Source organism: Leuciscus leuciscus (assembly GCF_965113295.1).
Source record: "Leuciscus leuciscus genome assembly, chromosome: 8".
Lineage (NCBI taxonomy): Eukaryota > Metazoa > Chordata > Actinopteri > Cypriniformes > Leuciscidae > Leuciscus > Leuciscus leuciscus.
The window spans coordinates 15,311,385-15,336,593 of NC_138732.1; the positions used below are offsets into that span (position 1 = coordinate 15,311,385).

The 25,209-nt window shown below is 38.7% G+C and overlaps 1 protein-coding gene across 1 annotated transcript in view; it reads right to left on the bottom strand.

Annotated features, from left to right (window-relative positions):
- Positions 1–25,209, bottom strand: part of diaph2 (diaphanous-related formin 2) — a 442,308-nt gene that overhangs the window by 29,779 nt on the left and 387,320 nt on the right. The window contains exons 24-25 of the mRNA XM_082178708.1: positions 11,888–11,980; positions 10,272–10,322 (exon numbers count right to left, since the gene is read on the bottom strand). Of these exons, the coding sequence (XP_082034834.1) occupies positions 10,272–10,322; positions 11,888–11,980 (144 nt within the window). The remainder of the gene's footprint in view (positions 1–10,271; positions 10,323–11,887; positions 11,981–25,209) is intronic.

Here is a 25,209-nt window from a genome sequence, read left to right on the forward strand (position 1 = left end):
GAAAACGTCATGGTCTGCAAGAACATTAATAAAATTGAATTTGAATAAAATAAAAGCTCATTTGCAATTCCAGAGAGCACTTGGACGCCCCCGTTAGAGTGGAACTTCTCTTGATCAATTACCGTGTCTGCAGTTCACTGATACTTATGCTCTTAAACATTTACTCTCAAACAGAATATGGCAGATAAACGGTACATGTGCATTTATCCCTTGCTGGGGAGTAATCTGAATCTGTTTTCTTTGCTCTCAACTAGGGGCAAATGTAGCTGAAACATTTCTCCATTATAATTTTGCATAGTGTTTATGCATGAGTTTCACTTTAGAGCAAACCTGGTGTAAACATAGTTAATGTCAACACTGCTTGGGTCGGGAAACACATCACAATATTACCCTTCGCATCGCACTATAGATTCGAGCAAGGAAAACACAACAACCTGCACACAGCTTTTGGAACAGATTATATAATAATAATAAAAAGCTTAAGAAATCATAAAGCCTGGACTACTCTATAACAAGACTGAGAACATTGTTATAAATTGTTTATATATATATAAACAATTGAGATAGTCTAAATATGCTGACTTTTATGACAATGTTCCCAGTCTTGTTATAGAGTTGTCCAGTAGTCCAGTCTATATGACAGACTTATGCACAGAAAATTGTTCCCTATTTAGTGGTATTTTGAACTTACACCCGAATAACATAAGTAACTTCAGGTTAATTGCCACTGAACATCGAGTATAAATGCGTCTAATGTGTCTAGAAAAAAAGCACAAGATACATTTCACAGGCTCTTGGTGCTTGGTAAAAAGCGTGGAGGTGTCCTTTCATTTGCTCTTTAAGCGCTCCAGTACGATTGCCTGAAGACTAATATAGCGTGGGTGAGCTTTCTTTCTAAGGAGAGTAAATCTGGATGATGTGAAAATGAAAAACAATTACAATGACACATGTTGCACACACATTGCATCACTGTAGAGATGAGGAAAACCTAGATATGAGTAGCTCTAGGGAGGTAATAGAGAGCATACGATATCTCCATGATCACTGACTCTGGTTTGATGTACTTTTAAGCACATATTAAACTTTTAAAGGTGATGTGTGTGATTTTTCAATGTTAAAATACCCTTCTATTCCAAATTTGTATGCACAGACTGTAAGTGAGCCATTTGTACGTTGATTCCCCTGCACTTTGCAGCACTATCAAAAAACTGTTGTATTTGTTTGAGCAACACTAGCTCAACCAATGTTGTGAATTTAGGGCGGGACTATGTGGTTGACCAACCAATGAGCTGGGTGATGCAAAATTACACACTTCACCTGTAAGAGCATGTTAAACAAAAATGTTACACTTTTTTTTTTTTAGCTATTCAGGTAAAGATGACAAGAACACACAGTGAAATATCTCAAATTCCTCTGAGCCAGAACATCAGGAAAGAGAAGAGCACTGGAGCAATTAAACCAGTGGGATTAGTGCTAAGTAACTAAATGGGCCATATCACTTTTCCATTACCAGAGAGGAATAGATATTTGGTTGGCTGAAATCTAAATGAAAAGGTGGAGCACGGCTTTAGCGAGGCTGTCCATTCAAGTGTAAATGTTGCACACTGTTCATTTTCTTTTTTAGCAAATGGAAATTTGCCGTCACATCTTTGAGCTCCATCAATAAATAAACCAGACGCAAATAAACAGATAAATAAATAAATATGAGACGAGTCGCAAATGGGCATCCGTCAGCATTAGTGATAGAGCGATGTCAGCCAGGATCACGCTTCACTTGATGGGGAGTGCCAGTGCGAGGGAAGATTCCTGCTGATTGCATACACACACGCATACGCACGCACAATTCCCCCTGAGATCAGCTTTTGACCAGACACACAAGCCTCTTCTGCTTTATTCAAACTCTGTCTGTATCTATCTTTCTTTCTCTCTCCATTTCTTACATGTCTCCTCCCTCTCACTAGGCTTCCAGATTTTGCCCTCTCAGTGCTCTTGGCTGTGGTCTGCCACTCTCCTTACATTATCTTTTGTCTTTCACAAACCCCAAACTCTCTCTCTCTACAGTGGTGGTGTTATAGTGGAGCTGTGTGTCTTTGTGCTGTGTCAGTGCTTTAAAAGCCACCAGTCTGATGGAATTTCTGGTGTGTCCTCACAGTTATGTACCATCATCAGCTTCTGCCCCATTCAGCACATCTCTGAGTCTGAACCATCTAGTCCCTCAGGCAACACAAGCAAAAACAACTAAAGCTAACACTAGCATTACCTATATTAGCAACATTAGTAAAGAAATCTAGAAACATTGTTTGTGGTAGTTTATATGATGCTATTTGCATTTGATTATGTTCAAAATTTGGATAACTCAAAACGTAATACAAAACAAAATGGAATAAAAAGGCAGTGACGTGCCCAGGAAAGAGGTTACAACACACTGGAATTAAACTGAATGACCCTACTATGATATGGTCATCCTACTAATAATAACATTACCAACCATGTTTTAAAGTCATTCATATGATATTAAATCACTTCAAAATAAGGCTAATGATACACTCTAAAAAAATATGGTTCTTTAAAGGTTCTTTACACGTAGTAACAGTGCTATTTAGTACCGTATCGTCCTGAATAACCCATTATATGCTGAAATGGTTCTTTGTGTTAGAGTTTAGGGTTCTTTATTCCCGCCTTTTTGTTTTTCAAATCTGTAACTGTCAAAACCTCCTCATTACTGATTTTCTGGAGCTCAGCTATACAACTACATTTACTACACAGACTGTCAACAGGAAAATTATTTCTTTCTTAAAATGTCTAAAATTGTAACAATAATTTCCAAACAATCATGTCTTTTTCTCTTTTAGTTTAACAGAACATGTAGTGTGAGCAGCTCTGTTCAGTTAAGGATACTTAACTTCTCTTCACCACAAAGTAACAAATCTTCTCTTCTCCACAGAGTTAGTAACAGAGATATGTTCCAGTTATGTTATGTTCCATATTGTTAGATTTTTTTATATTCTTTTTTATTATGACTTTATGCCTTAATATACCCAGTCACAAAAAAAACAAACAAAAAAACATTAAAGCTATAGCATACCATGACTTTATAGCACTTTTTCCTTTTAACATGGTCTACAATCTGCCATGTCAATAAAAAATAAAAGTATATGAACATGTCATAAAAAAATAAAACCCAAATAGAGGCAATAAGATATAAGACCAGGCAGATAGAGGGCTAAAAAACCCCTGATATTAATAAATAATTTATAATTATTATAATTATTATAAGTAATATTATATATAATTATCCAGTAATGAAAATAAATATTGTTGAAAAGGTTATTTATAACACCATTAAGGTTCTATATAGCACTTTAAAAATATTTAAATATGGGTGGGGAGGATGCAGAATCTCAATAAATCCATCACTGCTCTTTCTCAAATAACTGCAGCACACTAATGTCTCAAATAATAGTGCAATACACACTAGAAGTCACCAGAGGCAGCATGGAGCTCAGACAGTGCTTTAACTATGCAAGACTGCAGTGTACATGCACAAGGCCTTTCCAGCAGGACAGTTACCAGAGTTTTACTCTACATTCAGCTGTGACGGGTCACATTTGATAAGACGAGACAAAGTCTCGGGAGTATCTTCATATGCAGTGTTTCACAGTGCTGAGCTGTTTAAGTTAATGATCTATTTCCATGATACTGTGTCTCCCCAACATTTGAGCTTCAGAAAGTATATTTTACCCTCCATTAGGCTACATCATCTTGAATAAATATATTCCTCACACAAAGCAAAATAGAAATGTTTCTATATTTCAGTGAGAGGGAAAATAAAGCACACTGTTCAGTGCTTTGACAATTTGACAGTAATTCAGTCAAATTGGAATTGTAATTCTCTGCCTGTGGCATGAACATGCTATTGAATTCATCTAACACAAACTTGTGTGTTCTGGTAGCATGTTGCAGTCAAACCCCATAGAGACATGGGGACATGAAATGAGACTAGCTGCACAACCTGCTCCCACAATTCTCCATACCTACTTATTACATGCATTCACATCTGCAAATGGAGAGGTAAAATATTCATTTCTATTGCAGAGCCTAACAGATCCCAGAGAGTAAGGACACACAAATGCAGACACTCTTCATCTGCTATTTGTCTGTGGTAATAGACAGCTCACACTGGGAAATTGTGGGGTGTGCCACCAAAAATGGCATTAAAAGCAAGCGTTGTCCTTTATTATCTTCTAGCAGAAACAAATTCCTGCTGAACGCTGCTTTATTTAGGCCTACGCTGATCGTTATTGGAACGCTCCCTCTCCAATTCATCACGACCATGGCTTAATTCACTTTGCTGGGGTTTTCGACTGTGGATGTCCCTTCAGAGTATAATCAAACCAATATTTTAAGAATGGGAGAAGTGGGGGCTGTGTTTAAAAAGCTCATTGGGTCTGATTTGAGAGATACATCCTTCACTTTTTCCCGATGTGAGTTATGGCTATATTAAGAACGTCTCATGCTGGGAGTGAAATCAATTCCGCAGTGAAAATATGCAGGGCTAAAATCAGATCAAACTCTCAATTATGCGCTCCTGAGGAATATTTGCCCTGGCAAATTGATCCAGTATTGACAATTAGCACTTAAGGTGACCTTTCATAGGGGCCATTTGTTTACGCTTTATGTAAGTGACTGAGCAAAAACAAAACAAACAAAAAAACACCAAGTAACACCAGAATACTTTTTTTTGGCCAAGGTTTCAGTATTCGGACTCTACACACATCAATTGGAGCTCCCCTCATGCTGTTGGAGAAGGCAGTGGACAAAAGCAGCTGAGTCTGAGGATCTTTATGGTGCTGTGCAATTGACTTCCTCCTGAAAGGGCTGTCGCCGGGAGCCGACCTGGCCTTCTCTGCACACATCCACAGACGGTGCTGTGCGCTCAGTGTGAGGGTAAAAAGCAGTCGCCTGTTTCTTTTTAGCAGACTTTAGAGGTCGAAAGGCTCTTGCTGGAAATCAAATGGCTCAGGCCGTCGCGCATCGACAAACGGTGAAAGGAGCCACTCAGGACCATAGAGTTTTACCAAGATCTGATTTATTCTTTAAAAATGGATGTGTCACACGGTCAGCTTGTTTAAGTACCTCGATAAAACCTCCAAACAGATATACACACTGTGGCCGTTCAAACACTACATAAAATCTCATCTTTATCTCTATCATGATTCCTCACCTGTACCGATAGATGACCCTCACATGCTCCTCCGATCCTCTCTATCCATCTAAACTTCGACATAACACATCTTTACTTTTGGATTTAAACTTTTTTTCATCATTTTTCCATGGCCTCTCAGCCTCTCATCCCCGTTCCATGCGACTCCACCCTTTCTTCTGAAGAAAAATATCCTTATCTATCACGAGCAGGTGATAAGTCTTGAGAAAGCGTCACTGTGCAGCACTTCTCCTTATTGATATCTGGGATCTACCAAGTCATCCACGCCATTACCGAGTGCACTACCCTCTGGTCCCTTCAGCCCTGAGCAAATCACGTTAGCCCTTCTTCCTGCAGGAGTGCCCTAAGGTGAGCTACATGAATAACATCTATCAACACCCTGAAGTGGAATGCTTGAGGTTTGGGGAAGTGGGGATCTTAGCTGTCAGGCGAAAAGTGTTACAGGCAACACTAATATCTAACGGATGTGGGTGTGAGAGTGAAGATAAAGTGTGTAGGTGGCTGGTTTGGTGCATGTAAAAAGGAAGTGGAGGGATCAGGGTTTAATTGCTAAGGGATTTGCAATCACAGTTTTGGGTTTGTAACATGATAGCGCTGATTAATAATTGCGGTAACAAAGGATGTGTTTCTGTCAATATTGCAAGGGAGCAATATGAAAAGCAAAAACAATGAAAAAAAAAGAAAAAAAAAAAGGATGAAGTACAAAAATGGTCTTGCTTCATTAAGAGGCAGAGGTAGGGAACAAATTATGGAGAGATCATTTACTATGTGACAGGGGAAGGGAAGAAGGAAGAAAAAAAACCTTAATCTTTGTCCGGCTTTCGTATTCTCTACCGTCTTCCTCCTGTCTTTCTCATTTGCTACTTCACAGATTCATCCCTTTTCTGCTTTTAAAATTTCATGACTGAAAATAGGTAATTTAATCTTCATTAAACATACAAGGCTCACTTTCTCCTCTGCCTGGGTGAATTAACTAGTAGACCAGGGGCAGAATAGACACTGGGGTTCAAATTCCATAAACCTGGCATGCATTATATTGCCGCATCTGTTTTTAATAAACCATTTCTCCACAAATCAAAGTCAAACAGGAATCCCTCAACCCAAGGAAACTTTTGATGGACGAAAGAATGAAGGTGAAAGCTCAAGAAGGGAAGGTTAGAGGTTTTAATGACTTGGAAAGGCAGTAAATAAATAAAATTGTCTTCCTCAAAAATCTGATTGATGTCCCTTTTGGGATGCCCCATATGAAAGAGCTACTCAGCCTGTGGCTTTCATCTGCGACCAGAGAAATCGATGCCAAGGATGTATGAGCAGCTACCTGTCTCTATCCAACAATCTCCTAGAGTACCCTTGGCATTCAAACAGAAGATTTTTAGTGCAGAGTGGCCCAGGCTTCATCACAAAATGCCACTTTCAAGGTTACCTCTGAGATCAGTGCAGAGCTTTAACACAAGCAAAAATACTAATATAAAAATCCACCATCAAAAGTTGCTAAATATACAAGTGACTAGGAAAATCAGATAAACATATTTGCCATCTTAATACAAAGAAGTGCATCAAACGTGTTTCTCGGAACAAACCAAGAAGATAAACCGGCTTGAGTTTCCAACAAGAAAATATGCACTCGAAGACATCAATCAAAGCACATCCACATCAAGGCAACAACTGAAGACCATTAAACTGCAGAAAAGTCAGCGAAACACAGTGGGATATGAGTCAATTCATGCTTTTGTGTAAGCACCGCATCTTTGTCATACTATTGGTGAGCAGAGTTAAGAATACTGACAGTATTTACAAAACTCAACAGCAAAATATAGGTCAGATATGACCAGGTATCCTGCATTAAATCGGTCTTGAAGACATCTTTTTCTTCCCCTGAGTTTTGAATTCACAACACTATTTAAAATGAATTACCCATTTACCATATCTGTACTGACACAGTGCTTGCCTTGGGTCTAAGATTGAACTGAAATGGCTGCATGCTCATGGTTGTGTTACCTAAGTAAAAAGGCAGTCTGCTGCCCTAAGGCTGTAGCACACTGACCTACATCAATGCACCATTGCTTTAGAGTCTAATTAGTAGAACTTGAATGCCTAGCATTTGTCATGTTTGGCTGGTTTCTTTATTGTTACATGCATGATTAATGCAACTGTACTTTAAATGCTAAATGACTAAACCATTTGACTGGAGATGATGATCATCCTATTTCGTTTAAGGATTTTGCTTATCTAAAGCAGGATTTTAAAGTAAAATTCTGTCATCATTTACTCACACTCATGTTGTGCCAAACCTGTATTTTCTTCTGCGGAAACAACATTGTACCCCCTTTAACTGTTATTGTATGGGCAAAAAAACATTGAGCCATTTCTCTGAATATCTTCGATATTCCACAGAAGAAAGTCATACAGGTCTTGGATGACATGAGGGTGATTAAGTAATTAGAAAGTTTTCACTTTTGGGTGAAGTATTAATTTAACTTCAAATCATGAGTAGCTTCTAAATTTCCAAACTACAGTTTCAAATTAGCTTCAACACAGCTTTACACAGAGTGTTAAAGGAGATAACTGTCCTCAAACAGATATTTTTTTTTAGAAAGGCACATCCAAAAATGCCCTAAAGTAAAGGTGTCTTAGATCATTAAACCCCCAGTTTCACAGACAAGGATTAAGCCTGGTCCCAGACTAAAATGCATGTTTGAGCTGTCTTAAATGAAAGCAACTTGCACTGACATATCTTAAAATATGTGTCAGTGCCAATTGTCTCAAGATGCATACCAATAATGTTTTTTCTTCTTCTTTTTTTTTTCCAAGGAACATTTATAAAATCTACTTAAATGCCCTGATTGAACTAAGGCCTAATCCCTGGCTTAATCTGAGCCCTGTCTGTGAAACTGGGCTTAAATATACTCTTGCAAAAACACTTAATTGTGACATTCATAATTTTAATGTCACTCTCTACTCACACAGTGCCTAAAGGTTCAACCCTGTACACTGTAAATCACTCACATAGCAGAAAGCAGAAGCCATTGCCAGATGGTTCCTTTAATAGTAAGAGTGAAACAAATGCATAAGCGGTAATTAAATTCGTTAGCACTTACCCATCACCATCCAGCGTGAGTAGCTTGATTGACTAATGTTTATTAAAAGATTGGTTAACCTTTTAAATGACATCACATATGAATGTATTAAGCTGTGTATCTTCGTTAAAAAGTTTAGTGAGTATGTATGTGTGTCAGAAGTCTGGCGAGTACACAAAAAAAAGTACTAGCCAAGGTCTATTGCCAATGTGTGTGTATGAGGGTTGAGGTTAGGTCTCTTAAAAGCTTAGACACATTCTGATTCTTACAAAAGGCCTTCAAGCTCCGCTCAGGATCAGGTCACTGAATCTGGAGCCCAAGAGCATAATAACATGCATGAACCCTGCTGATCCAGACATTGAATTCATACTGATATATTCTGAATGGTTCATGCAGCATATCAGTAATACAGCAGAAAGCTACAAGATAAAACATATTCACTGACATCATAAATAATGTACATATTCACCAATGGGTTCACTGTGGTACTGTTTTTCACAGGCATTGCTGTAGCGGTGCCATTCACAGGCGTGCAAAGCATAAAAGTGAGGGGATTCGGTGTTGTGCACACATTAACAAATCATTTCAGGCATATAGGATAACCCCCCCCCCCCCCCCCACACACACACACACACACTATTGCATGAGACTGTGTGCAACAAAGCTCTGTCATAGCGGTTCTTAAGTAGGCCAAGGCAGAAAAAGACTAGAATCTAAGAAGTGAGCATTTTTGGTGCTCTGTGCATGGGATGGCACTCAAAAAGAATGGCAAGCTTTACAAAAAAAAAAAAAAAAAAAAAACATCAATGGGAATTAAGGAAAGCAATGACCCTTCAGACAGATCATTTCTATTCGCCTTCCACAGGCGTGGACGTGCTGCCATGCTTCATCACTGTAAGGGTGCATAGTAAGGTAATCTACTATAGGATGGCTAGAAAGAGGAAAAACTAGCCTGAGCTCCAACTACTGGAGAGGATACAAAGCAGCCAGCACTCCTAGATCAGAAGATTATTTACACTAAATTAATCTTACCTAATAAATACGAATCAATCACAATCTCTTAGATAATATTCAGTGAATGAACTGATGAAATCATGTTGAGAGTCAAATATTTCAAGGGCTTTGTTCACACTACACTCAAATATTCTAGTATAACTAGTTTTCTAGTTGTATATTTTGTCACAAAGATATTTTGAGTTTAAAAAAAAACCTTATCCTTCATCTTTATCCATTAAATCACAAACAACTGGAAAAGTCATGGGGCCTTTGAATATTGTGGAAAATGGGGGGCCTTGGAGTCAAAAAGGTTGAGAATCACTAATCTATACAATATTATGTAATTTGTACTGTGATAGTTACAGTACATGCTATTTGTACCTGTTTTAATGTACACTGCATCTTCTCTATTTATATTACTTGTCATTCACATTAAGTGGTCCATCTGCACCACTTCAAACTCACACTATGACCCTCACTTTTTGAAATATTATTATATTACTTTTTACAAATTTGGTTATTTGATAACTGTGTTTCATTGGTACTGTGCTGAGAGTCACTGACTAAAATTAATTTAAACCAATTCACTACAATGCATTTTGCATGAAAAATAAATACAAACTTGACATCTATATCTGACTTAGTTCCTCTGTCTGAATCATTTTTAAGATTTTTAGTATTAATATTTTGGATCGAGTTTGTGAAAATCTGATTTTGATATTCAGTTACAAGCAATTAATTATATTTGAGATGAAAATGGCAAAAAAAAAAAAAAAAAAAAGGTTTCTGCCAGCCTGTCTGAACAAAGCCCAAGAGAGAAGCTATTTTCTACCCTACACATCCAGTTTTAGAGCTCAGTATAGATTGTTTAGAGTTCAACCCAATTTTTTATTTTTTTTATTAGTCTGGGCAATAAGCAAGTGTTATTGGGAGAAGAGCAGGGCAAGGGGGTAAACATAGGTTCATTTTGTTACCATGGTTAGCACCCGGCCACCGAGGTGCAGAACAGGAAGGGCTTTGATCACCTGCAACAATGACGAAGTAGAAATTGACAGACAGAAAAGAGAGAGAGAGAGAGAGAGAGAGAGAGAGAGAGAGAGAGAGAGAGAGAGAGAGAGAGAGAGAGAGAGAGAGAAAGAGGGAGACACGTCAAACAAGAGGTATTTCAGGAGTTCGTAACCAATTATCCACTCTGAAACTCTCAGTGTTGTCAAACCTCAGCCCACACACTCATCAGAAAAAGAAAGAGAAAGGCTGAAAGAGAAAGAGAGAGAGGACGAGCGACACCGAACACAAGAAAGCAAGCGATGAGAAAGAAACGGAGTATGAGACAGAAGAGAGAGAAAGAGCACTGGTGAGGTTTAATCTACACACTCTCTTCTCTCCTAAATGTCAGTCTTATTCAAACAGATGTCAGGGAGACTGGGCCACAGCGCTGGATGGAGTAGGTGAGCTCTGAGCATGGATGGCTGGCAGGCTCTGTCAGGGGGCAGCACTTGGGGGCTGAGTGGGAGACAGGTTTGATACAGCATGACACCTTACTTATTCATGCCCTCTTATTAGACCTCAACACTGACACAAGGGATCATGGGAAGAACTTTTTTTGTGAGACAAGATAAAGTAAAGCCAGAAAAATAGTGCAGGGACAAATCAGTGCTGCTGAGCATGCTGATATACTGTATGGAGATTAGGTACATTTGATATGGCGATCTAAAGTTCCCCCTCATGCATGTCCTCCTCAGAGTAGTGATATCTTTTGGCATGTTTTTCTTATCTGGCTTTTCTAATGATGCTGAGTTTTGTTTTGTTTTTTTTGCCAGTCTGTACACAACATATATCTCACTACATCCCAGGAGAATTTCTAATGACACAAGCGGGTTTATGCACCGTAAGCATGCATGGACAAGGACTTTGGGAAAAGAGTGACTGATTGGGGTCATCGTACGAGGCTGTTCTGGAAAGCTACAGCAGTTATAGACACTTGTCTGCCCGTCCTTGGCATTTCAATTCAATGTAGCACCTACAGCAGGTGGTCCGCTTCTCCTCCCCTGGGTCAGTGCGATTCATCATGGCAGGATGGAATATGTTAACATTAAGATTATGTTAAACCATCCTCTAAGGACTCAGAGGCTACAATCAATTTCAGTAATCAGTGACTTATAAATGGTAATGTGGCAATGAATCCATTATAAAAAAACAGTTTCGGAGTGGAGACCTACAATTTTACATTGTTAAAAGGATACAGTATAGTTCACCCAAAAACTGAAAATTTCCTCTTCCTCACTCTGAAGAATGTACACTGTTGTTCGAAAGTATTTTTTTTTTATTTTTTTTTTATACTTTTATCCAGCAAGGATGCATTAAATAAAAAAAAATAAAAAATTGTTTCTTGAGCAGCAAATAAGCATATTAGAATATAGAATATTAGAAGCATATTAGCATATTGTCTCCTTTTGCATTCCATGGCAGAAAGGTCATACAGGTTCTGTAACAATATGAGGGTGAGTAAATGACAGAAATTTCATTTGTGGGTGAACTTTACATAAAGGCATCTGGAAATGTAAGGCATGAGAAGGTGGAGCAGTCTTACCATTGCGTGGGGTTCGTTTCCTGCGATCACGGAAGGCTGCTCCAGACTGCAAGGCCTCCATCAGGCTGTCCATCACACCCGTCTCGTCACCTTCTGTAGAGAGGACAGAGTTGCCTGTCAGAGCTCAATTTCATGTAGAACACATTCACATCCAGTATACTCCAACTCACACATACCACGCAGTGTTGTCAGGCTACAATAAACCGAGTATGGGAGTAAAAGGAAATGCAAAAACAGAACAGCAAAAAAGAAAGGCAAATGTGGCAGAGGGCAAAGAGAACCGAAGAGAACAACGTGTCTCCCTAAATGCACAGACGCTTCGAGGCGGTGTCTAACGTATGGAGAGGAGCCAGAGGATGGAAGTGTTCACTGATGGCCATTGACAGGTATTAGCTCTGCGGCTTGCACAGGGGAGCTAAGTGCTCTTTACCAAGATTTAGTGTGGAGCCGGTCAATACTGGGGCTTTTTATCATTGTTCGATGACAGTGGGATGTGCCTCGAAAACGGTCATGCCACCGGAGTGCAACGCATCTCCCGTCAAATGGGCCTTGACTTCTAAAAGACAATGAGATGAGCGGCTCACTCAGTGAAAGGATAAATCCCAAAATCTAATTTTGGATTTATTACATTTTTTGTAGAATATGGAGAAATAAGATACCTCTTAACTGTCTAACATTTTAATGACGACATCCCTGGAATAAGATGATCCTCATTGCAGACCTCTTTCTTAAAATATAAAGGCTGATTTATACAGTTTGAGAAAAATAGCAAGTGTGATATTATAAAGACAAAATGTAATTAGGATACTATATCAATTAACATTGTTTTTGTAACCATTTTACAAAAGTAAAAAAAGATAATTTCTAAAATATTTAACATATCATATAATTAATACTACATTAATAAATATTTTCTATGAAATTAATGACACAATTTAATACATACACTTTCAGAAAATAAAGTACAAAAGCTATGTACCCTTTCAAAAGGTACTAATATGCACCCTTAAGGTACTGGTACTGCCCCACTGACAGCTTTTGTACCTTTTGATAGCGTACTGTATTTCTTTTACTTCCACTTTTTCTTTTTTCTTTGCATGGGCATATGGCACAGAACATCCAAAGCATCGGTCAACGGTGGGGTTCAGAAATAATCTTTTGGTCTTTTATCTGGGTCATCTATCTTTACCCAGCATTAATGAGACCGAGGGTCCCCACTATATCATAGTGGTCCAGCAGAGGCATTATTTTAAACTAGAATCATTACTGTGACTTATTGTTGCGTGTGGGATCGTTTCATCAATTCTTTTGTGTACATGATCGAGTCGTTCTCTGGAAATATTTAGTGAATGGGTTGGGATTTCGACGTCTGCCTTGGCAGAGAGAAAGCGTCTGTGGCAGAGATGCCGGTAGCTTTAGGCAGCAGTTTCAGGCGTGTTAATCAATCTTTTGTTTCCTCACACAGTCAAAGTAGATGACAGTCAGCAAATTGAATTTATAAAGAGGAAGAAAGTTGACACGGCTACATAATTAATTTCAGAAAATGCCACACACTCGCTACACTGAGGCAGAACTGCACGAGTGCATTTTCCATTGGAAACAGCAGGAGCACAAGCACTTATACATGATACAACTGTACACATTAAACAAAGCCAAAATATGGTGAAAATGAAGAAACAAACAGCAGCAGTGGGATAAAATAAAATAAATAATACTGGAAAATCAAAGAAGAGGTTCACTGTGTTTAAGAGCCACCCAGATTAAATCAAGCTAATTAAACTAACTGTTCCAGAACAAACCAGAGCAGAACAAGCATGGCTTATCTCTAATTGCTCTTCAACACCTTGGCTGATAGCTTTGCTCATTGGTTTAAACCAGGACATGCATCTCGCTGGCTCTTTCCACCGAGTGTGCCATCGTCCTCACTGCACGAAGCAATGACAGTTCCTAAAGTAGCTGTATCCCAAAGTTTGCGTCCCCAAAACACGTCTACATCCATCTGATGTCCAATCTGGGTGTTCAGGGGGCAGGTAAACATTTATTAGAGGCACCGTGATTCCGGAAACTTCTCGACAGCTCCCTCATTTCCTTCGTTTTGGAGACCTAGACATCACAAGGGGCACCTGACACTTTGATCAATTTGTCCTACTTCTTGCTTGCTTAACTGTAACACAATTCATCATCTGCAATGGCCAGGACAGGAGAGCTGGGAAGGCTGGGTTCAGAGGATCTCAGACACAAGAAAGCAAAATTACTAAAATGGGAAACACATTCCCAAGCGACCCATGCCTGCTCCATTAACAATGTCCTTTTGGGCCATGCTTCTACGAGAACCAGCTGGGCTCATGATCTCTCCACATGGACCTGTGAGGAATTGCCAGAGCATGTGGTCTACATTATTTTTCTGTCTCATCAGTACGGGATGTATTAAAGTAGGCATGAAACAGAAGTTTTTCTTCCATATCACGTTTTCCGAGTGAAACGACTTCTCAAACAAGAAAACAAATTATGGCTGGACTTGATTTTGTCCATCAGGAATTGACTGGATGGTTGTTGTTTGCTATTGCTGTGATCTCTTGTGAGTGACAGGTTGTCTCGCCCTCGTGCTACTAAACATATCATCAGAGAAGAGAAGAGAAGAGAAGAGAAGAGAAGAGAAGAGAAGAGAAGAGAAGAGAAGAGAAGAGAAGAGAAGAGAAGAGAAGAGAAGAGAAGAGAAGAGATGTTGTTGCAAGAGGGAGGGGAAGTTATTTTGATTAAAGATTGAGGGCACATGAGTAAAAATAAATAAATGAATAAATAAATAGATAAATTAAAAATGATGTGCACGTAGAAATCATTTACAAAAAACACAAGAATATTTCATCAAAAAAAATGGTCAATTTTGATTTCGTGGTAATTTTAAAAGCAGAGATTCTATTAAAAGATCCAAACCACTGGAAAAGCGAAGATGTCTAATGCAATATTTTTCAAGGAACACATATTTAATATTAGATAATTCAACATCATTGTGCCCAATTTAGTTTTGTGTCATTTTCAGGGCAAACACTTGAAGTAAACAAAACAAACAAACATATAAATAAAATAATACACACCCTTTATATACAGACGATACATCATGACTGAAAAAGTGATATTGCTTTCTAAACAACTGTTCAATAAACAGGAAGTTAATAATGAGACCATATTTTTACAATATTTCCAGTTATTTCGTGTATTTTACCACAACATAAACTTCTGTTGTGCATCTCTGAGCAACACAGTGTTGTTTAGTTCCTGAATGAATCAGTGTTTATGAACAAACTGAAAGAGAATGATTCAACAATTCACTCATAAAAAAACAGTTACTTTTGAATGAATCAGTGTGTTAGCACGAATATATAAAATACATGTAGGTAAATATTTCTGCTTATTATCTAGAGACGTTTACGGGAAAGTTATGAAATATGGCACACATATGGCACTTTTCCACTGCATGGTACGGCTCGGTACGGTTCGACTCGGCGCGGAACGGTTCGGCTCGCTTCGCTTTTCCACTGCGTGGTACGACTCGGCTCGGTACGGCACGGTTCGGTTCGCTTTAGCTCGGTTGCTTTTCCACTGCAGTTAGTACCGCTTCAAAGTGGGTGGGACTGATCGTTATAGTTGCCGTCTCTACTGCCATGACATCATCATATTAAATGCAAATTTTTCATTCCGTGTTTCCCCATTCACTCCTCGGCAACCAACGAGAGGAACGTCTGCAGCTCGTCCACTGACCACGATTCAGCCATTTCTTTTTTTTAAGTTTATACTCTTTTTTTTTTTTTTAAGCAAATACTTTAAAAATACTTTAAGGTGCCACAGCGTTGGCTGTTGTCTACTGGCTATTTAAATCTAGCGGGTTTAGTGTCTTGTGTCGCAAATACAATGAAGCTGGTAGTGATGATTCTGTCTGACCAATCAGTGATCTGCAGTGTTTTCATGTCACATTTTAGTATCGGTACGGTACGCTTGGAACCTCAACAGAGGTGGTACCATTTAAAGCGTGCCATACCGAACCGTACCTTGCAGTGGAAAAGCGCCAATATAGAGGAAAAACCCTCTAGCGCCACCAACTGTCCAAATTTGCACTCACATTTCTGTTAATAACTTTTGAACTGTAAGGGCTAGAAACAAAATTCTATTTTCCTTGATTCAGTGGCTCGTGAAAATTTTCAGAAAAATGTAAAAACATACTTTTTCGAACTCCTCCTACAACATTACTCACATTTTCACGGAAATTTAACCAGATATTTAAGGAATTCAAGTCGATTCTACAAACCGTTCTCGAATAACGCGCAAACAAATTTGACAAAAAGCACGTCAAAATGGACTTGAGGCTATATCTTAGCAACGCTTTAGCGTATTCAGACCAAACTTGGTTTGTGTTATGATATCCATGATCTGAGGGTATCTGCACAGTTTCAGCGCAGTGCCACTTAGTGGCCAGGAGAACAGTTTGGCCAAAAAACACAAACCACTGGTCTCTTTAGATTCGGTGCAGCATTCCGAGCCAAATGATAACCAATTAGGAATTTTGTCGTAAAGTGCTATATTTTACAAACGCATTGGCGTATCTTTATGACCTCGGTAAGTGTCATCGGCACCTTGCAAAAAATTTAGAGACAGTACCACCTTGTGGTCAAAAGTTATAATGAAATTTCTAAAAATGCTGATAGCATGTGATTAGTTTTGACTTTTGTCCTGAGACTCTTAATAGATTCCTTAGGTAATGATGAGATTTAGAAAACCTACTTTTTCAAAATCCTCCTAGACATTTTGTCCGGTTTTCACCTAATTTGAGCCATGTCGGCAAAAAGTTATGGATTTCGTGTTGATAGATGAAACCATTTTGGTATACTGCATCAATTAATTTTGATGGCATAATGCCAAACTGCATCTCATGCTGTATCTCTGCAAAGCTCTGATATATTGACCCCAAACTTTATGTGTGTCATTTTTCCCTTACACTGACCACACCACATCAATTTGGTAACAGCGCCACTTATTGATAAAAAAAAATAACAAACCATTAAATTGTATTACTAGTGATTGTATTTATGATTTTTTAGCCATTTTGAGTAAAATCATCTTAAAATGTCTTTAATTACTCATTGTTGCAGTTGGTCTGACACTTCCAGCCATGCTGGCATGACTGTGAAAAATTATGCATCGCTTTCTGCCAGGACTTTTACATGCTTTTCTCAAACCAATGAAGTGACGTCGACGTCCGGGTTATCAGTAGCATGACCCGTCAGGCAAGTGTTATTTAAATAAACTCCTGATGTACTTACAAACTTTCCAATGCATCGTTTTATGAGTACAGAACCTATTTGTACTACTGTATACGTTTGGTACCATTCCGAGCATTATTAGTGGAGTAATTTACGAGATACATTGTAGGATCCATTAGCGACTGCAATAAGCCATTCAGCTGATTTCTCTAAATAAGCTCTAACTTATTTGGCTCGAGGTCATGGTGCAAAGGACCCTAGGTTGATTTTATTCCGAACCATCCCTTTAATGTGCCGTCTTTGTGCTTGGCCCCTTAATTGCTGCTTGCAGCTATATTTAATATTTATTGCTGCATTGGTGCATATATAATATTAAATATATTTTTTCCTTGAGTAAAAAAAAAAAAAAAAAACCTTGGAAAACACGTTTTGATTATTTAACTAGATTTTGCTTCTGGACAAAGTTATGCTAAATCTCACTCTTAAGGCTATATCAGACAAAATATATTATTATTGAGAAATACACTATTACTATAAGATTTAAAAATGTTCAGCCATATCAGCCAGCTTTATTTTGCACAGAAATGTTTCAGACAACGAACTTCAGGAGCATAAAGTGAAACTCTTCAAACAGCTAGTCTTGTATCTGTATCTCCTCTGTTGTCTGTCTTTTTCTGCCACCTATCTCTTTACTGTCAGGGTATCAGGTGGTTCTTTGCCCCCTCAGGCTCCTGCCAAATGAACCAGAATGCCCTGGGGCCTTCTTCGGTCTCTCCAATATATTTATGGGTGCACTATCACATTTTTAATTAGGGGATAACAAGTACAGCCCTCTGCCGGATTTGTGAACTTCACACATCAGATTAGCTTCCCAAACAAGCACCCTGGCAGAGGGTAGGAGCTTATCTTCCACGGCACAGGGGAGAGAAATGGGGGAGGAGAGAAACAAAGTGAAGTGTCACAACGACTAAGAAGTAGCAGTGGGGGAGAAGGGTTAGTGTGTTAATGCCCAGGCTTGTGTTGCTCGCAGTGTGTGTGCGAGTGTGGCATCACAACATCTGGAGGACTGAGTCATGGAGAAGGACTGCCGAAGTGAGACTGTGCAGGTCGTAAAACCCCGTGAGACACTCAACAGAGCGGATGGGCTGACATTTAATTATTTCTACAATGTATGCACGTGCACGCTTGGACTCGCAATCTCGCTCCCTTCCTTTCTCATGGCTGATATTGACACCAAGCATCTAGTAATGCCTGTGTGCCACTGTATATGCAACTGAGCTTTGCTAGAACACTGACTTTGCAGCAAATCACCAGGATTAAGAGATTATGGTGTATATGAAATCTCCCCACACACCACAGTGTTAAAAGAAGCAGAAACTGTCTCAGCAAAACCTGAGTTCAGTTTGTTCAAGACAGAGGCGGGCTGAGAATAAAAGGTTACGGTGAAGCATTCATCATACATTAACACCAGTTAAACAGAGGCACTTGAAAGAGCCAGATGTCTTTCGTGTCACTAAACTGCCTATCAAATGCCAAAACATGCTTTGAAAAAACATACATTCCTATAAATAAACAAAATGTAGCAATTTAACTACAGAAATACTGATTAGCTATGCAATAGAAATAGAAATACATAGAGTAGCTATGTTTTCATTCAAGACGCTAATTTTATTTTATAAGAAAATTCTGAATAAAGCAAAACAACAAAATAGAAATAAGTATATAATAATAATAATTAAATAACAAACAAACAAAACTAAATAAAGCACGCAGTGTGTCCAACCCATGTATTCAATAAATCAAAATAATAGTTTCTGGGGAAAATGAAAAAAGTTGTTGCCGCTGTAAAAAAAATAAAAAAAATAAAAAATCATGTTTGAAAGTGATTGGTGGCAGATGTCTTATGTCAACAGCACATCACACAGTACAGTGGCCAATCATTTGAGAGAAATAGCCATATGACTTGAGGCAAAGTTGATTTTTATGCACAATGTGAAATTTGTAAATGTTTCCATGATAGTTTAAGTGCATGTCTTGTGGAATTATTAAGCAACTACCACAATTGAGCGTATTTTGCGCATATTTTGTTTGCATCTAATTTAATGCCCTAACATTTTTATGAAAATATGTGGATGAAACCCAGCTAGTGACACCGAGAATCCACAAGAACTATATATTGTGTGAATATATATTTACATATATGTATATAGAACTATTGATACACAAGAAATATATTCTCAAAATTGTATGACATCTGTATTGTACACCATACCTCATTTCTACATTTCAAACTGAGCCATTACAACAATAATGCAGCAGCTCATAAATTCAAGCCCGGTTCATAAATTCAACCTGCTATCTGTCCACGGTGATGAAAAACAAAAACAAAAAACAAAGAGGATTGACTGAGAACTCAATTTATGTTGGTGCACCTGAAGACGATTGCACCTGAAGACGATTGCTCCTGAAGACGATTGCTCCAGGGAGGCTAAAACACATACAACTTTTGCCTCTAAAATCCAAACAACAAAGATCCGTCCAGAGGACATTATATCTATTACTGTGTCCTCCCAGTGACCGGCCTACAGCCACAGACCCCCAGCTCTCATTTCCACATTAATAGAAGCTGAAAAGCATCTTGCAGTAGCATTCACCGTCTTTGTCCCTTCTTGTCCTTCAATTTTTTGTGAAAAACATGTTAATCTATCTGTCACCCTGGAGAAAGGCACCTGTGCAATTAACCTTGCGCATATGTGGCGAACAAAGCCCTGCGTCGAGGAGCCAGGTGCATTTTGGACGTGTTTCCCGCCTGCCACTCTTTGTCTGAGAGATTCCTTTTCACCGCAGCTGCAGAAAGTGCATTAGCAGTAAGAGTTCAACAGTCCTGCCGGTTCCAGCCTCGCACCTGTTATGAGGTGCTGTCTCTCTGGAGGATCTGACACGAGATATGACACTGTGACCTGTCAGCTGGCCTGCTGGAGTGAGAGCTCCAAAGCACTCTGAGAGAATGAGCCCGGACTCAGGAGTAATGAAGAAGATGGATGTGGCACCAGACCGGCATTTTGGAGCGTTTTGCTGGAACAGCTTGATGTGAAAACCCACTTATGTCTGTGTGTAATTTAATTAGGGATGCTCACACATCCCCTCCTTGAGCGGGGCACTCCCTCTTTGAGTTCACATAGGCGCCAGGGGGTCTAGGCCTTAGACAATGAGAAGCGGAATAGGGGACCAATGAGACTGGCGTTTAGAGATGGCCAGAGCAGATAATTACTCCACCCAGGTTAGGTCTGTCCCTCGTTCATGCCGTTTGATTGGTCGGCTGGGAGGAGATGGAAGTGGATTAGAGGGTGATGCTATTTCACAACCAGCAAAGAGACAGCAACTCCTGCGTCCATGAACCAGATAGCTGTATGCATGAATAAATAAAGAAACAAAAACAAAGAGTGGACGGATGCTGTACGGCTCTGCATTAGAGGATGTCAGAGATGTTTGGTTTGGAAGGAGGAAAATTACAGAGCAGAAGGAAAAGGTAAAGCGAAAACTCCAGGAATAGGTCTGGCTTTTAAGAGGCCGAGCCATTTGCATATTCAGCTCACAAGGAGAAATAAAAGATAGCTGAGATCTGTTGTACGTGCTACACATTTTTCTTGCCATCTTTCCGTATGCTAATGAATCACCACAGTGGTTTATCAGGTTGGTGATGCTTAGCGATTGTTCCCTGCTCTCCTTGCCATCTGCTTGCCGAGATCACAGACCACATGAGCCAGGCTTATCTGAGAATACACTTCATAAATCATTGCACGAGTCCGACACTTACTGTATCTCATAAGGAATTAGACAAAGAGATCACTGTCTTTCTCGCTATAATGTAATCCCTATGTATGACAAACAAAACACCCGTGTTTGAAGAACTGTTGTTGTCCTGTCAAAAACCATCATTCATTTTCTTCTCTGAAGATTTAGGCTTTGAAAATGCGATGCCCGGGCTCTGAGCAGCGAGCTTAATTATTTTTGAGTGACTGCAGAGTGGCTCTCCAGGTCCGAACTCTTGACGAGAAATTATCAGAATGTAGAACACCCATGGCTGTAAATTAATGACACGCAACAGCGCGAATGCGTGCTCGGAGAGCGGGAGGGTGCTGGCGGTGGAGGGATTCTCAGATGTATCCTCTCATTTCTGCTATGACCTGAGGGAGAGTGGGCTAAATTAAGTTAAAGAGGCTTAAAGTGATTAGGACATTTAGTGCTACCCTAATTAGGGTTGGCTGCACAAAACAGCATTACAAAAAGGAAAAAAAGTTTCTTATTTAAGGGGAAAAAAATGACATATATTTGAAGATGGAAATATTCTCTAAAGGAAAATCAGGGAGATGAAAATGAACATTATCATGGAATAATCACAGCCTCTATATCTCTTCATTTCAGAATGTGGAGTGGGACGGGCGATATTAATGGAAACATGTTGGGTTTTCTGGATGTCACCATGACTTATACAGATTGCTTATCTTGATAAATCAATGACTTTGCTCCTCGCACGTTAGATATTTAGAGACGGCTAACGCATGTCTGGCAAGACTGATGGCGAAATTCGCCATGCTATCATCGCCTTAAGGCACAGGGGCATCCGGCTGCTGATACGGCACAAGCTAATATGCAGTTATTTATTAGAATTGATGCACTACAGCAGATAAGCTTGGCGCCCTTGTTGGCGTATTTCAAGGTAATGACAAAAAAATTCACAATGCCAGCAGTCGCACACTCCAAGATTTCCTGAGTGGAATTTGCTTATGCTTGGGATCCAGCGGGCTTTGGAATTTAACGTGGCATTCTTCAAAGGAGGATTGAGCTCCCTGACAGTGGGTGTAAATAACACTGAAGAGCTGATGGGGAACGCTGATATGCATATAGGACAGACACTCATTTCTCGGCACCGACACTGAATCCTGCAGACAGCCCAGATTTAATATGATAGTTAAAATACAGATAATGACATGCCATAGTCGGCTCAGCATTATTCAACGGTACTTATCTGGTTGACTTATTCATAATGACCAATGAGGTAGATGGAATATCTCAATGACTAATTAAAAATGGGAATGATAATTAGAGGAGAGACAGTGGAGTGTGTGGCTTCTCGTGGTTTTCTGTTTGCATCACACAGATTAACATATTCTAAAGTCACGACCTTTAGCAGAATTACCTTTGCCAGGAGATCTGCACACAGTCACCTGCTGGAATGACGCATGTGTGTGTTATCATATATGTGTGTATGTCTGCTTTTTATAATTATCTTCATTTGAGAGTTTTTTTTTCCTTCTTTTTTTTTCAGCATACGCTACGTTTGGAGTCAATAGTTGTTGTTTTTTCTCTCTTTAAAAAAGTCTGCATTTATTCGATTTAATGTGTTTGTGCTGAAAAATAATACATTTCTAAACAACAATAACAACAAAACTTACCAACCTCAATATATACAGTCCACTTAAATAAATTACTGCTTTTATATCAGTTTGGTTCAATGAATAATTTTGTGACTCACTTATAAAAATAGTCACTCGTTTCATTCCTGAATGAATCAGCATTTTAGAACAAATCAATCTATTTGAGTAAATGATTAAACTAACTAGAGACAGTCACTTGCATGAATCAGTGTTTTTGAACGGATTGATAAAATGTATTAGTTAATCAGCTAATTATCATCAACGCAACCTGCAGAAAGTCTCACTGAAACATCTCCACCCCAATTGCACAGACTAATATATATTTTTATAAATTGTTTGCGTGACCCAACTGGCGCAACATTGCCTGAACCAATGGCGTGAGATTGTGGCAAGGCTATAATAGCCTGATCTTTTGTGACGTGTTTGAGTGTTTCAAATGTCTGAAAACCTTCTTAGAATTCTGTTCGGTGACATTGTTGTTGGAGAAATTACACTTCACATTTAAAGACTATATAAAGATGCTTAAAAAAATGTAAGTGCACACAAATCGCCCTACACACAGAATGAATTACACTGAACCTATTGACTGCCTGTCTGGGACTGAGGGTGCCGAATGAATGGTAATGGGTTATAGAAATTATTCAGACATAAAGAGCAGTATTCATTCTAAAACGCACTGGCAGACGGACCTTAAAAAACTTAGCTCAACCACACTGATAATGACAGCTATCATCACATAAAAAAAAAAAAATATATAAAAAAAAATATATATATATATATATATATATATATATATATATATATATATATATATATATATATATATATATATATATAAAGGGCTTCCTTTTAGCCCTTTAATTCTAAACCTTTAAAGGGATCATTTGCACTGTCAGACAGGAAAGTGAAGCTACTTTCTTCCTGACTATGGCAGATGTGTGCCAGTCTTATTTATTGTAACAACATAATTTATTGTACCATCTGGTTTTTATATGCCACATGAAAGATGTTATTGACTATGACTCAGCAAGTGACCACAAACAAGAACAATATTCTCAGTTTTCTAACTGACCTATAGATTAGAAACACCAGCAGTGCAAAAAAGACAACACAACAAAAACACGAGTTGAACTTGCACAACTATCTCAAAACAATGGCTGTAATCGAACAGAAGAAGTGGACAGATTTTTTAATTCACCTATGTTGTGTTTGTTACTGAATTGGCTTGGATGAATAGAAATATTGGAAAGGGTTACGTCTCTCTTTGCCCTCAGTCAAAACATGTCTCCTGAGCCAAATATGTTACATTATATCTGTATAAAAAACACAACAACGGCTGGGTAAATGTTGGAGGGTAAGCACTCACATCCAAACACAACAGGGGTTTGTCCAAGAATAGGAAGGGACAAAGCCACACAGGGGACGTGGGCTCTACAGAAATTACACTTCACCTAAAATATGGCAAGAGTGATTCCTTTGTTTCATGAAAGCCTTTACGCCATACCCCATACAGCTCAAAGGCAACATGTGGGCATAAACACTTGTAGTGACCCTCAACTGTGACCCTGAAACAGCCAGCAGGCTGAGAAACAGTATAGACAGGCACACAGGAAATCCTATCATTCCTCAGTGATGTTTCACAATGACTAGGCCACCCTGTAAACAACATAGTTTCATATCCTTTGGCAAAATGGCTGCCCCACTAGGACAAAACATATTTTCCTAATAAAGACAGAAGGATTAGGTGGATTTAGGCCTATTTTACATCATTCCCCATTTACTTTCAGCGGGTTAAGCAATTTGGTGAATGCTGAACATCTGGTCATTCTAAGAGAATATGGAAATCCACTTAGAGGAAATTAAAACAAATGGGGGGCCGGGTAATGATTTCATGAGCAATTTCCCATATTAGGATTTCTAATAGTTCACAAGAAAAACAGATTTTGTCCCGCTCGCAATGCATATCAATCACATGGCACTCAAAATTGCTCGTGAAACCTTGCAAGGACACATTTCCAGATACCGTCTGTGTGACTTTAAAAACACTTTTTAAAAAATGAAAATGGTACAGATATATATTCGCCCAGCTCCACCATCCCATCAAACACATCCTCTTAACCCTAAATGAATTAAACTCTCATTAAATATGTATCCCATTGTTAATCATGCGCATGTGAAGGGCATTAGATATCAATTTGGAAAATGACTTCAAAAATCTCTTTATAGAAATAGTCCTTTGAAAAGGCCTTAAAAAGTATAATTAATCAAAAGGCCGTTAGACACGGGTTCTAATGAAAGAGGGTCGTGTGCCAAAAAAGAGGATATATGTGGATCAAATGAACAATACAATAGTACTGCCCTATTTACAAAAATAATAATAATAAATCAATAAAAAAGGTACATACTCACTTTAGCTAAGCTTCCGCATTTCTAAGTTCACATTAATAAATGCAAAATGATTTTATTTTCTAAGACACCCAACCGAGCCACTGAATGGTGTTTGATTACAGTAATATTGGGTTAATTATAATGATATTATTGTTTCCTCTGTTTAATAAAGCACACACACACACACACACACACACACACACACACACACACACACACACACACACACACACACACAATA